Source organism: Palaemon carinicauda, chromosome 38 (assembly GCF_036898095.1).
Source record: "Palaemon carinicauda isolate YSFRI2023 chromosome 38, ASM3689809v2, whole genome shotgun sequence".
NCBI classification, from domain to species: Eukaryota; Metazoa; Arthropoda; class Malacostraca; order Decapoda; family Palaemonidae; genus Palaemon; species Palaemon carinicauda.
Window position 1 is genome coordinate 46572959 of NC_090762.1, and position 15000 is coordinate 46587958.

At 32.8% G+C, this 15000-nt stretch overlaps 1 protein-coding gene across 2 annotated transcripts in view; it reads right to left on the bottom strand.

Annotated features, from left to right (window-relative positions):
• Positions 1-4211, bottom strand: part of AdoR (Adenosine receptor) — a 54235-nt gene extending 50024 nt beyond the window's left edge. For both annotated transcript variants that reach the window (XM_068362184.1, XM_068362185.1), the window contains exon 1: positions 3987-4211. In XM_068362184.1, the coding sequence (XP_068218285.1) occupies positions 3987-4211 (225 nt within the window). The remainder of the gene's footprint in view (positions 1-3986) is intronic.
• Between the last annotated feature and the right edge of the window lie 10789 nt (positions 4212-15000).

Consider the following 15000-nt stretch of genomic DNA (forward strand, 5'->3'; position numbering starts at 1 on the left):
CTGACACAGACCGGTCATTAGAGAATGTATTTGCTTCCGGAAATTGACGTATACGTGTTAGGGTCCAATTGTTCTGATTCCATACTCATATGCAGTTTCTTCAACGAAAAGCCCTTTTGCCCTCTGAGGGCGTGGCTCCTGATAGGGACATATATGTTCGTTTTGCTTTAGGGAATAAAGTTATGCTTCTTCATTGACTGCACACACACACGCACACATTTTTTTTCTATATAACGAATTTCTCACCCACAAGATCTTATCATTCTGAATCTTGAGGCGTATTTTTGGATATGGTTGCTAGTCCCAAAACTTTTTAAAATCTGGCTTCCAAGAACATAACTCAATGTTTTGATCAACACAGGCATAATATATTTTCTACAGATATTTTACTCATCCTGATAATCTTCTATCCTACCGTTATCCCTACATAAAGGGGTCGGTTGCCTGATGCGGCCTATACGGTAGTATGACCAGGCATGGTTCATAATTTGATAGAGGGTTTTTACGATCGTATGCTCTTGCAGTTATCAACCAAAGTTATTGGCAGTGAATCTAACATTTGACTAAATACACCAATTGCAAGGCAGAATTTTCCGCAGTTATTGACAGTAGCCTAACCTTTTGATAAAAAGCAAGATTGCGAGGCAGCAGCTGTCCTTTTAGTCGCTTTTTAAGACACGCATGACATACGGTGATAGTATTCTTAAACCCTGATCACAGGGCAACCCTGGCGATGCTCATTATTAAAATCTCCAGTGGTGACAAAAGAAGAAAAAAAAAGTTATGGATCTTTTATTTTTGGGAAATGACGACAGACGATGCCGTCAAAAAAAAAAAGAAAAAAGAAAAAAAAAAGTAATTGAAAAAATTATAAATATTCGTGTGTGGAAGGATCTAAAACGAGCTCTAATGGTCCCGTCCGCCTTAAATGGATTTTTTTTTCCTTTTGCCGTTATGAGACGCCTCAGAAACGCGTTCAAATCTCGATCAATGATCCCCGGAAAAGAAATGGGGAGGAAAATACCAATGCAAAGATTACTTAAATATTCATAAATATCATTATTTAACATTAAGCCATAACACCTAGTGATGAGTTTCGTAACACGTGAGCAAATAAAAAATCAAGAATAAGTAGAAAATTTCTAAAATAAATGAAAAAAAATCAATAAGAGAACGTTCTGTCAGTGAAAAACAAAAGTCCTTTATGGTCACAACAATGTTAATGTTATATAATTTTGAGCACATAGAACAATCATGTACACATCCAAACCTCAGAGAATGAAGGGGACACCGAAAAGAGAGAGAGAGAGAGAGAGAGAGAGAGAGAGAGAGAGAGAGAGAGAGAGAGAGAGAGAGAGAGAGAGAGATTTAACGAGACATAATGTGAGGACTTAAACTTTCAGCCTTAATCAGGAAAATAGATAAAATCCACACACAGAGAGAGAGAGAGAGAGAGAGAGAGAGAGAGAGAGAGAGAGAGAGAGAGAGAGAGAGAGAGAGATTTATCGAAACATAATGTGAGGAGTTATATTTTCAGCCTTAATCAGAAAAATAGATAAAAAAACAGTGAGAGAGAGAGAGAGAGAGAGAGAGAGAGAGAGAGAGAGAGAGAGAGAGAGAGAGAGAGAGAGAGAGAGAGAGTATTCAATATGATGGTGAGAAAGTTAGCGGTTATTAAATTTCTTATGACGCAGATGATGCTCATGAAGAAAGCAATAAAGATAATAGGAGAGAGATGCAACTTGTTAATGAAGCGAATCATTAACAAAAGAAAAATTGCTTCATCAGTAACTTTTGTATTGATTAGAAATCTCTCTCTCTCTCTCTCTCTCTCTCTCTCTCTCTCTCTCTGAGGATTAATTATTATTATTATCATCGTCATTATTATTATTATTATTATTATTATTATTATTATTATTATTATTACTTGCTAAGCTACAACCTTATTTGGAAAAGCAGGATGCTATAAGCCCATGTGCCCCAACCGTGAAAATAGCCCAGTGAGAAAAGGAAACAAGGAAAAAAAAATTTTTTTAAAGAAGAGTAACAACATTAAAATAAATATCTCCTATATAAACTATAAAAACTTCAAACAAAACAAGACAGAACACCGTGCACAAGGTAATTCGATAATAATCGAAATTTCCAAGAGTCTTAACAAGAGGTGATATGGCTTGCAAAGTTAAATGTAGTTTTAACATTAAGCATGATAAAATGAATTTCCCAATGAATAGCTTCCATTAATTTATATTATGTGCTATCTTATCGAAATTACTTCCAATAATGATTCTAGTAATTCTAATAATTACAATTTTAATAATTATGTTATCAACAATTTTAATAACACTGTTAAAAAGCCGTAATTTTAATCGGAAATTCTCCGTAAAAATATACTGTTCTCAGCCGTATTTCATTAAAATACAGGCGACCGTAATTTTACCCTACTTTGTTATTATCTTTTATGGGTTGGTTACCGAAATATCACTCATTTACGTCAATATATCCCTTTTAAAAACGGTAAAATTCCTGCAATAGATATTACCGTTTTTTCTCTAATATTTAACAGATTTTAATATAACCTAAAAATAATTTTAACAATTTCAATAATAATTTTAAACGATCAAATACGATTGAGTCCCCTTCCAACGCAGTTGTAGACTGTTGCATCATGCTACATGTTTCACATAACACCAAATGTACCAGTAATTGAAATATGCATGTTGCGCTTACCATTATTATTATTATTATTATTATTATTATTATTATTATTATTATTATTATTATTATTATTATTATTATTATTATTTCCTGCTAAGCTACAACCCTAGTTGGAAAAGCAGGATGGTACTAGCCCAGGGGGGAAAATAGTCCCGTGAAGAAAGGAAACAAGAAAAATAAAACATCTCAATTACACAACAAAATTAAAATAAATATTTCCTAAATAAACTATAAAAAATTAAAAACTTTAACAAAACAAGAGGAAGAGAAATAATATAGTGTGCTCGAGTGTACCATCAAGCAAGAGAACTCTAACCCAAGACAGTGGAAGACCATGGCACAGAGGCTATGGCACTACCCAAGACTAGTGTAGACATTCGACATTTGGCAATGAACGCTGTCAATGGAAAACCGAGCCTTTAGCTGTCTATCTGTTCATACGTCTTAATTTACTCATGTCAATTTACATGAAAGATTGGGACTAATATTTTGGAGAATCAAAGTTTGAATCGATGCAACTTGCATCATGTTGCATGGCAAGAAAGCTACTAAAAAATCTTGCATAATTTACACGTCAATCTACCTTTGCACAGAAAGCGTCAGCTGATCAGCATAGCCATCAAAGTAATTTAAAAAGACCAAACTTTAAACTCTGACGTAACACAATTGAGTGTTATGCTTTACTCAAGATAATTCAGCCTCATTTACTTTATATGGCAATCCACCTTTGCATTCCTAAGTTACATGGTATGGCCTTCTAGGTAACATAAATTCATAAACTTTGCAATTTGCATAGGAAGCAGGAGGAACACAGCCTTTCAAAAGAAATATCTCACTTCATAAGAAAAAAAAAAACATTTCTTCATCCATCTTCCAAAAGTCTGGAACTCTAAAAACCTTCCATGCTAGAGCAGACGTCAAAAAAGGGGGGTTAAAATGCTGGATCATGAAAGCCTAAGTTCTCAATAATTAAAATAAACTGCCAATGTTTGCCGTGCAGAAAAAAAAAAAATCATACAGCTATAAAGAAAAACAAATTAAATCATAAAAAAATAAGGCACAAGAAACTTTAGTCCTTTTGAAAAACAAAGAAATCTGAAAGAAAAATTAAACGCTGTAAAAATAAACATAGCATATAGTGCGGATAATGTTAATTTCAAGTCTCAATGCACAACAACACACAAGAATAGGTAAACACACGAATATGAAATCAAAACTTTTAGTACCAATTAATATATAGATTATTTAAGCCAATTCCCAAGGCTTACCTGTTTAAGGACAACTGTGTAAATGTGGCCGTAGAAAAAGGCCATGAGAATGCCTGGGAAAACGATCGTGCTGAAGTAGATGAAGACCAGATAATTGTAGTCCATGATTATGACGAAGTAACAGGCTTTGTTTTCACCGGGTTCGTTGCGCCAGCCCATCATTGGTAGCATCCCGAGGAAGATCCCAGCCAACCAGCACAGCAGGATGATTCCTACAGGAGACATGGAAAGGAAACGTTTTAGATATAGTTTTAATACTTTTTTAAATGAGTAAATATATAAAAAAAAATATTAAATTCTATTAACAAGAGAATCAAGTTATCATAAGGAGCTTCTGCTGTTTGCAAATTATCAGAAAACATTTTGGTTCATGTTTTCTTAAAAGACTAAATATATTTGAAAAATATCAAGTTCTAATAACAAGATAATAAAGTTACATAAAGAGCTTCTTCTATATTTACAAATCATCAGAAAACATTTCGGTTCATGTTTTCTTAAAAGACTAAATATATTTTTAAAAAATATTAAGTTCTAATAAGAAGATAATCAAGTTATCATAAAGAGCTTCTGCTGTATTCACAAATCATCAGAAAACATCATAAAATATTTTCTTAAAAGACTAAATGGAATATAGCATAATTCTAACAACTTTCTGGAAATGGATCCCATATCCACAGTGTACTAACCAGCGTAAATAATATCTGAGAGAAAACTAAGATGCAAAGCATTAAATAGACACATAAAAAGATTAATTTGAAGGATTGTGACAAATAATCTACGTACATAATTTAATTATAACTATGCCAATTAGCATAATTCTTTAGAGACAACTGCCTGCTAATTTCATAAAGGAAATTCATAGTACAGTATGCAAATTTTTAAAAAGAATTAGCAGAAACTAATATAGCGTGAAAAATACTGAACGGAAAAGGATGACATACAATTTTACTTCTCCATAAATGATACACATGACACTACTGAAACTAAACCGAATCCTTGATGGTGTTAGAGAATGGATGACATTCAAACAACTAAAGTTAAATGGAAACAAAACTGAATTTATGGTGGTGGGCAAGAGAAACAGGGCGAGAAACAGGTGATATTCAAATGAACATAAATAATGACTCGGTGCCGATATCTAGTAAAGTTCGAGATCTAGGTGTATTTCTTGACAGTAGCCTGTCTCTAAATGCCCAAATAAATAATGTAATAAAAACTTCTGGTTATTATCTAAGAAATATTGCGTTTATAAAAAAGTACCTGGACGAAAACTCTGTAAAGAAACTTGTGATAAACTGTTATTACCAGGATTGATTACTGCAACTCTATCTACTACAATTTACCAAAAGAGCAGCTTAAGAAATTACAAAACATAATAAACAGAGGAGCAAGACTGATAAAAGGTGTCCCACCTAGAGAAAGGATCACCCCTAAACTAATCGATTTACACCAGCTGCCGATTAAAAATATGTACAAATATGTACAATAACCCACCAAGTTATCAGAACCGGGCGTCCAAAATACTTGAGAGAATTGCTACAAATTGCGCAGCCAACAAATTGTGTCGACACGAGAATAGTTACAGAAGGCTTCAAACTGTTGGAACCTAGATTTATGTCTACTTTAGGCTCCAGAACCTTTAAATATGCGGCCACGAGACTATATGATAAGCTCCAACGAAACATTCCAATGATTGAAGACATTAAGGCTTTCAAGAGGAAACTGAAGATTTTCTTATTTCAACAGTCATACAACAGTGACGATTTAACAGTAAATGAACGATACCCGATATGAAACGTTAAATACTGTGAACAAACAAGGTAAATCGACAGTGGAGGTCCTGTTGAGAGGGGTCCCCCTGCTGTATGGGGCCGGAAAAGCAGCCATCAAAGTAAGTAACTAAGTAAATATCATTCAACTTGCCATTACAAACTCCAGCACATAATTCTATTTCCTATTATCAGCAGTATCTTGGAAAATAGTTTTTTTTTTATGAATGGTATGAACTTAAGCTATTTGGCTGGGATTTTTACTGTCAACATGAGAGAGAGAGAGAGAGAGAGAGAGAGAGAGAGAGAGAGAGAGAGAGAGAGAGAGAGAGAGAGAGAGAGCAAATATAATTCCTAACTCGTGTAGTTTCTAGGCACGTAACTACATTAGTTCTTCGCCTTCTCAAGTGTCTGCAATTATATCTTATAAATAAACTTTTAAAATTAATCAAATTAATTCTCCCCATCTGATATCTGAACCACAAAAGAGTATGAGCCCATCTTCCCCTTTCCTGCTGCCTCGTATCACTCATCGCTAAGCTTTCACTCGCCCATCATAACGTAAATGGGCAAACAATAATCCATTAGCACTGCAGTCGACCTCACACTATCCCAGAGACAGAGAACGAAAGATGGAAAGACTCTTATGAGTATGTTATGAATAGGGGAAATAACTAGTTGCACCTCTCCTTTTATTTTCATTCTGTTGCGAGTAGGTTGGCCAAGGCACCTGTCACCCTTTGAGTTACTACCTCCGGAGAGTACATTGGATCCTTTTCTGGTTACAGCTATTTTTTCTTTGCTTTCACATACACAATTGCTCCTCCCCTTTTATTTTCATCTTGATGTGAGTAGGTTGGCCAAGGCACCTGCCACCTTTTGAGTTACTACATCCAGAGAGTTATTGGATTGACCAGATAGTACTACAATGGATCTCTTTCGGCTACAGTTCATTTTTCCTTTTCTTACACATACACTGAATAGTCTGACTTATTCTTTACATATTTTTCTGTTTCTTCATACACCTGATAACATTAGTATGTTTTGAATAGGTAAAAATAATGGCCAAGGCACCAGCCACCCGTTGAGATAATACCACCATAGCTATTGGATCTAACAGGGTAGATACTGTAGTTCTACATTGGATACCTTTCTGGTCTACACACACACTGAAAAGCCATGTATATTCTTTACATGTTCCCCTCTTTCCTAATACATCTGATACCATTAAGATAATAGAAAAATTACACTTCATTCAAGGGGTTGGTTAACTACTGCACTGTAATTGTTCCTCTTGTTAATTACTTTTTTTGTAGTTTCCTTATTTCCTTTCCTCACCGGGCTACTTTCCCTACTGGAACCCTAGGGCTCTAGGATTGTAGTCCAGCTAATAATAATAATAATAATAATAATAATAATAATAATAATAATAATAATAATAATAATAATTATCGCCACATGTAGTCAGAAGGAATAGCCTGTGATGAAAGTAAGGTTTTATATATATATATATATATATATATATATATATATATATATATATATATATATATATATATATATATATATATATATATATATATATATATATATATATATATATATATATATATATATATATATGCATGAAAATCACCGGGAAATGTGATGATCAGAGGCAAAATAACCACAGGGAAAGGGAAACTGTAAGTATAAGATTAAGTCCTGACTAGTTTCGTGATATGCCTTCGAAGGAAGTATCACGAAACTAGTCAGGACTTAATCTTATATTTCATATTTTCATGTTCCCTCTTGTTATCTTGCTTATATATATATATATATATATATATATATATATATATATATATATATATATATATATATATATATATATATATATATATATAGTAGTGTTATGAATTTAAAGAAAATGCACACTAATGTACTCGAAAGAACAAATACCATTTACTGATTGACCTAAGCAAAAAAAAAAAAAAAAAAAAAAAAAAAAAAAAATGATACATAAAAATATACAATGACGTAAAAAACTGAATTCTAACTAATATGGGGGAATACGAAGGGCGAAGGAGCTCCTTTCGCCAATGCAACTTCAAAAAGGCGTCAGGGTCCACCGAAAATAAAATTCCGTTGGGGAAACCATAAAGTCCAAATGAAGGATAAGCGCTGTGGATTTGGTCATCCTAATACCGAAGAGAAAACAAATGTAAAGATATTTGTGATTTTCACTTATTCTTCAATCTATATATATTATAATTTAAAAATATAAATGAACTTAATTAGGGATGGATTAACAGATTTTGTAGATTTGAGAAAAAAAGCCCTAAGAAGAATATTGGCAGTTGAATGGCAAGAGAGATTACTTGAGTGCCATATGTTGTTGAGATCATGGTGAGGGGAAGATGGAGATGGTTTGGTCATGCTCTTCGCTCACTGGGCTCACAAGACACTAGAATAGTTCGAAGACCCAGACCTACATGGATGAGGACTATGAAGCGTGAATTAGTAGATGATGAATGGTGAAGTATTGATTTAAAAGCTCAAGATAGAGGCGATTGGCGAAATCTAACCGAGGCCCTTTGTGTTAATGGGCGTGGGAGGAGATGATGCTGAAGGATGGATTTATTTTTAAATTGGAATAGGAGTTATAAAGTTCAGGTAGGCCGAATATAAAAACCCTTGCGAGGGGTCAACTTAAAATATAAACACACTCACAGACAAACACTTGTTTGATTAGAATATCAAAAACGTCTGGATGGAGAAATTAATTAGGCTGTCATAAGACACTCTACATGATAAGATTAATTTTAACGTTATTACTGATCTTAACATATACTAAATATTCATTATTTATTATGTAGTTTATTTACATAATTCATTATTTCCTTTCCTCACTAGGCTATTTTTCTCTGTTCAAGCTTTAGGCTTATAGAATTCTGCTTTTTCGACTATGGTTGCAACTTGGCTAATAATAATAATAATAATAACAATAATAATAATAACAACAACAACAACAACAACAACCTTATGACAAAATAAGCTAATTTTCATTATTTCAAAACTACATAATTAGAAATGATGTTTACAAACAATCTGTCTCATCTACAGATGCATGAATTTATGGTCAGTAAATAAAGGAATTTTTTCTTACTATCCAATTTTCCGTTTTGTTACGATTCAACAAGCCGTTAGGATGCATAATTTCCTTAGACTTTTCCCAAGCTACTTACAGTTCATAATTTCCTCAGCATTTCTTCGATCTATTCTATAATCACATCAGACATATCCGAACCGATTGCCAGAAATATCTATTCTAAGGGTAGAAGAGCCTCTTCAGCTTTGGTAAGCAGCTCTTCTAGGAGATGGGCACTCTAAAATCAAACCATTGTTCTCTAGTCTTGCGTAGTGCCACAGCCTCTGTGCCATGGTCTTCCACTGTCTTGGGTTAGAGTTCTCTTGCTTGAGGGTACACTCGGGCATGTTGTTCTGTCTTATTTCTCTTCCTCGTGTTTTGTTAAAGGTTTTAAAAGTTTATATCAGAGATATTTATTTCAATTTTGTTACTCTTCTTAACATGTTTTATTTTTTTCCTTGCTTCCTTTCCTAACTGGGCTATTTTCCCTGTTGGAGTCCATGGACTTATAGCATCCTGCTTTTCTAAATAAGGTTGTAGCTTAGCAAGCAATAATAATAATAATAATATTTCATCTAGTTTATTGTCATTTTCATAACAATAACCACACGGAATATCCTAAATTTAAGAAATGTCCAATTAATAACACATACGTAAATATACCTAAAAAAAAAAACTGTAAACTTTAAAGATATGAATAAAAAAAAAAACTCTGGTAACTCAGATCCGCGTCGATAGGAAAGCTTCCCAAGAAGACCCAGAAAGACGGCTTTGGTAGAGTGATAAAAGATCACGCCGATGACCATGTAAAGTTCTTTAGAGGATTTGTCAAGGAACGATAAAGCTAGAAAATAGGATCTTAAAATTTGCAATCGTCTTTATACAGATATCCCACTGATGTAACGTAGACTTTGACATGATACCAATTATTATTATTATTATTATTATTATTATTATTATTATTATTATTATTATTATTATTATTATTATTATTATTATTATTATTATTATTATTATTATTATTATTATCCAAGCAACAACCCTAGTTGAAAAACTGGAGGCTATAGGCAAAAGGGGTCCATCAGGGAAAAATAGGCCGGTAGGAACAGAAATAAACAAACTATGAAAAGTAATGAATAATCAATATAAAATATTCTAAGAACAACAACGTTGAAATAGATCTGTTATATATAAAACTACGAAGTGAGACTCATGTCAGCCTGTTCAATATAAAACTTTCGCTGCAAGTTTGAACTTTTTAAAATTCTAACGAATCAAACGACTGATTAGTATGAGGAAAATTGTCATTTACAAATCTGTCTAGATGTATAATTCTTATGAAAAAAACGAGTCTAAAGCTATAATTTTTAGAAGTTAAGGTTAACTAAAATCAACTACATTTGCTTTTAAAAATACTGATATTATACTGATATTATACAAACAGCACTTTACAAAACAGTACAGAAACTATATCTTACAGAAATATCTCCCCTATATAACAAAGAGTAACTCTCTCTCTCTCTCTCTCTCTCTCTCTCTCTCTCTCTCTCTCTCTCTCTCTCTCTCTCTCTCTCTCTATATATATATATATATATATATATATATATAATATATATATATATATATATATATATATATATATATATATATATATATATATATATATATATAAATATATATATACACATATATATATCTATATACATATATATAAATATATATACATATATACTGTATATATATGTATATATATACATACATATACATACATACATACATATATATATATATATATATATATATATATATATATATATATATATGTATGTATGTATGTATGTATAAACATATTTCCGTTCATGCTAAGCGGCATAGCCAAACGTATAACTATTTGAGTGGGGGAAAAGGAATAGTCAAATCCAAGTGAGAGGGGTTGTAGTTAGGAAAGGGGGAGGGGGTGAGAAAGGTTGAATTTGTGTGTGTGTGTGTGTGTCCATATCTATCTAAATATTTTGCCGTCATTTTTGGAGGGTCGCGTACACTTATACAGAAATAGTTAACCGCAACATACTGCAAAACACAAAAAATAGTCATACTATGAACAAAAAAAAAAAAAAAAAAAAAAATGTTTGGAGAAATACAAAACCACAGCCAGGCAACATCGGCAGTTCAAATACATGGGCCACAAATTCAGAGGTCTTACCACAGTGCTGAATAAGCCTGACATTAACATAGCTACCACATTCTCTTCTGATTTATAAGCACTTTCTTAGATTTCTTGGCTCAGGGTGGAGACTGTTTTAGGTACTTTCTTTCTCTCTCGGTATCTTTAAATGTGTTTCCCAAGTTCTTTTTTTTAGGGGAGGATCTTGGTAAAAATTTACTTTTCTTTCCTAATGGCATAGAGAATATTTCAAGCCGTTGAGCCAATAATACGAAAAATATAACAAAGTATTTAAAGGCAAGGAAGTTTTAAAACAGCCGTTTTGAAAAGGTCGATTGGGTTCTAACTGACTCTAGCATTTTCTAAAGTTAAATGAAATAAAGTAAGTTATAAAAACCGTTTTTGAAAAGGTCGACCTGGTTCTAAATGAATTTGGCTTTTTCTAATATCAAGTGAAATAAGGCAAGTTATAAAAATGCGTTTTTGAGAAATTCGACCTGGTTTTAACTGAATTTGGGTTTTTCTAATATCAAATGAAATAAGGCAAGTTATAAAAAATGCGTTTTTTGAAAAGTCGACCTGGTTCTAACTGAATTTGACTTATTCTAATATCAAATGAAACAAGGCAAGTTATAAAAATACGTTTTTGAAAAGTCGACCTGCTTCTAACTGAATTTGCCATTTTCTAAAATATATTAAGAAATAAGGTAAGTTTACAAAAAGTAGAAAATTAAAAGGGCCACTTATTTAATAGCAAACGTAACATAATGTTAAATACTACTTTTAACCAACTTTATCTAGCCAAAAATATATACCCATAATTTACTTTTTTTTTTTTTTTTTTGTACTGATCTATTTGGAAAAAAAAACTCATTGAGTGCAAAAATTCAAGGTTGCCATATTTCCAGAATTTATACAGAATCAACAAAAAATCTGTACAATTAAACTTTTCAATAAATCATGGGATGCTAATAACACAACAAATTACTTAATTAAGGCTCAGACTTCAATTTACATTTAGGCATTATCATGAATATTTCATGCCAGAGGAGTTTTGTGAAATACCCGGACACAATCAACGGCTTTTCCTTCTATTCAGAGAACAATATTAAAGCTCTCAAAATTTTATTAACAGTTCATAATTCTAAGTGAATTCAGATAGAGAAGGGAAAAGAAAATTACACAACATCAACCTACAGAAAAATTCTGAGCATCTTAATCTATAGAAACGAACGTTCCGAGCGTCTTGAGCTATTAAAATGTTCTGAGCGTCTTAATCTATAGAAATGTTCCGAGCGTCTTGATCTATTAAAATGTTCTGAGCGTCTTAATCTATAGAAATGTTCAGAGCGTCTTGATCTATAGAAACGTTCCGAGCGTCTTAATCTATAGAAATGTTCCCAGCGTCTTAATCTATAGAAACGTTGCGAGCGTCTTGATCTATAGAAACGTTCCGAGCGTCTTGATCTATAGAAATGTTCTGAGCGTCTTAATCTATAGAAACGTTCCGAGCATCTTGATCTATTAAAATGTTCTGAGCATCTTAATCTATAGAAACGTTCCAAGCGTCTTTATCTATAGAAATGTTCCAAGCGTATTAATCTATAGAAACGTTACAAGCGTCTTAATCAGCGTCTTAATCTGTGGAGATGTTCAGAGAGTCTTAATCTATTTTAATGTTCCAAGCTTCCTAATTCATAGAAACGCTCCAAGCGTCTTAATCTATAGAAACGTTAAGTGTCAAAATCTATAGAAAAATTCTGAGCGTCTTAATCTAGAGAAATATTCAGAGCGTCTTAATCTATAGAAACATTCCAAGCGTCTTAAACTATAGAAATGTTCAGAGCATCCTAATCTATAGAAACGTTCCAAACGTCTTAATTTATCAAAATGTTCTGAACCTCAATCTATAGAAACGTTTCGAGCGTCCTGATCTATATAAATGTTTCGAGCGTCTTAATCTATAGAAATGTTCCGAGCGTCTTAATCTATAGAAATATTCCGAGCGTCTAATTTACATTAACACTCCCAAGCGTCTTAATCTATAGAAACGTTAAGAGCGTCAAAATATATAGAAACGTTCCGATTGTCTAAGTCTATAGAAATGTTTCGAGCGTCTTGATCTATTGAAACGTTCCGAGCGTCTTAATCTATAGAAATGTTCCGAGTGTCTTGATCTATAGAAACGTTCCGAGCGTCTTGATCTATATATACAAATGCAGGCATCTTAATCTATAGAAATATTCCGAGCGTTTTAATCAATGAAAATGTTCCAAGCGCCTTAATTTACAGAAACATTCAAAGCGTCTTAATCTATAGAAACGTTCCTAACGTCTTAATCTATTGAAACTTTCCGAGCATTTAAATCTATAGAAACATTCCGATCGTCTTAATCTATAGAAACGTTCAGAGCGTCTTGATGTATAGAAATGTTCTGAGCGTCTTAATCTGTTAAAAACGTTCCAAGCGACTTAATCTATTGAAACGTTCCAAGGGTCTTAACCTATTGAAACGTTCCGAGCATCTTAATCTATTAAAATGTTCCGAGCATCTTAATCTATTAAAACGTTCCAAGGGTCTTAATCTATTGAAATGTTCTGAGCGTCATATTCTAAAGAAACGTTCTGACCGTTTTAATCTATAGAAATGTTCAGAGCGTCTTAATCTATAGAAACGTTGTGAGCGTCTTGATCTATAGAAACGTTGTGAGCGTCTTGATCTATAGAAATGTTGCGAGCGTCTTAATCTATAGAAATGTTCTGAGCGTCTTAATCTATAGAAACATTCCGAGCATCTTGATCTATTAAAATGTTCTGAGCATCTTAATCTATAGAAACGTTCCGAACGTCTTAATCTACTAAAACATTCCAAAGGTCTTAATTTACTGAAACGTTCCGAGCATCTTAATCTACTGAAACGTTCCAAGCGTCTTAATCTATTAAAACGTTCTGAGTGTCTTACTCTATTGAAACATTCTGAGCGTCTTAATCTATCGAAACGTTCCGAGCGTCTTAATCTGTTAAAAACGTTCCGAGCGTCTTAATCTATTGAAACGTTCCAAGGGTCTTGATCTATTAAAACGTTGCGAGCGTCTCAATCTACTGAAACGTTCCGAGCGTCTTAATCTATTAAAATGTTCCGAGTGACTTAATCTATTAAAACCGTCTTAATCTATTAAAACGTTCCAAGCGTCTTAAACTATTGAAATGTTCCGAGCGTCTTAATCTATAATAATTAGAATTTCAATATTTATTCAAAGAAAATTCCATAAGGAAATCTGTGAGTTGAATTGTGTTACACCATGATTTCACAGCTTTCCAATTTAGGTAATCATAAGATTTTTTTTTTTTCCCCTGATAGAAACTAAGTAAAGACTTCTACTCTGACCTCGTAAGAGCGTATGTTCAATTCTCATTCACAAAAAACTAGCGAAAACTATACTAATAAAAACGAATATATGGCCAAATAAACAAAATAGAAAGACTTGTAAAACTCCTGGTCTCCTGATCAAGTCCCTTTCAGAGCAACCAGAATCACTTTCTTTTCGTAAAAAAAAGGAGAAAATTGCATTTCCAGTGTGCGAATCGAATCTATTTTCTTCCTCTGCGCATGAAATGACTTTTAGTTCTTTCACAGAATGTTGAGAGGAGATGAAAGATCTCGGAGCTTACAGCTTCTTACGGTCTTCATGAAATCGATATAACACTAAGAGACAGAAATAGAGCAATATGGATACGAGAGCAAAATAAAATAGAGGATATTTTAACAACTTATAAAAGAAAGAAAGGGACAAAGGCCAAGATAAACAATAAGAATGACAAATAATAGATGGACATTAAATATAACGGTTGGTCCCTAGAGATTGTAAAAGAAGCAGGAGAAAGAAGAGAAGAAAATATGGATTGACGTACTAAGAAAGTTTGCAGTTGTGGAATGGCATAGAAAGACCAT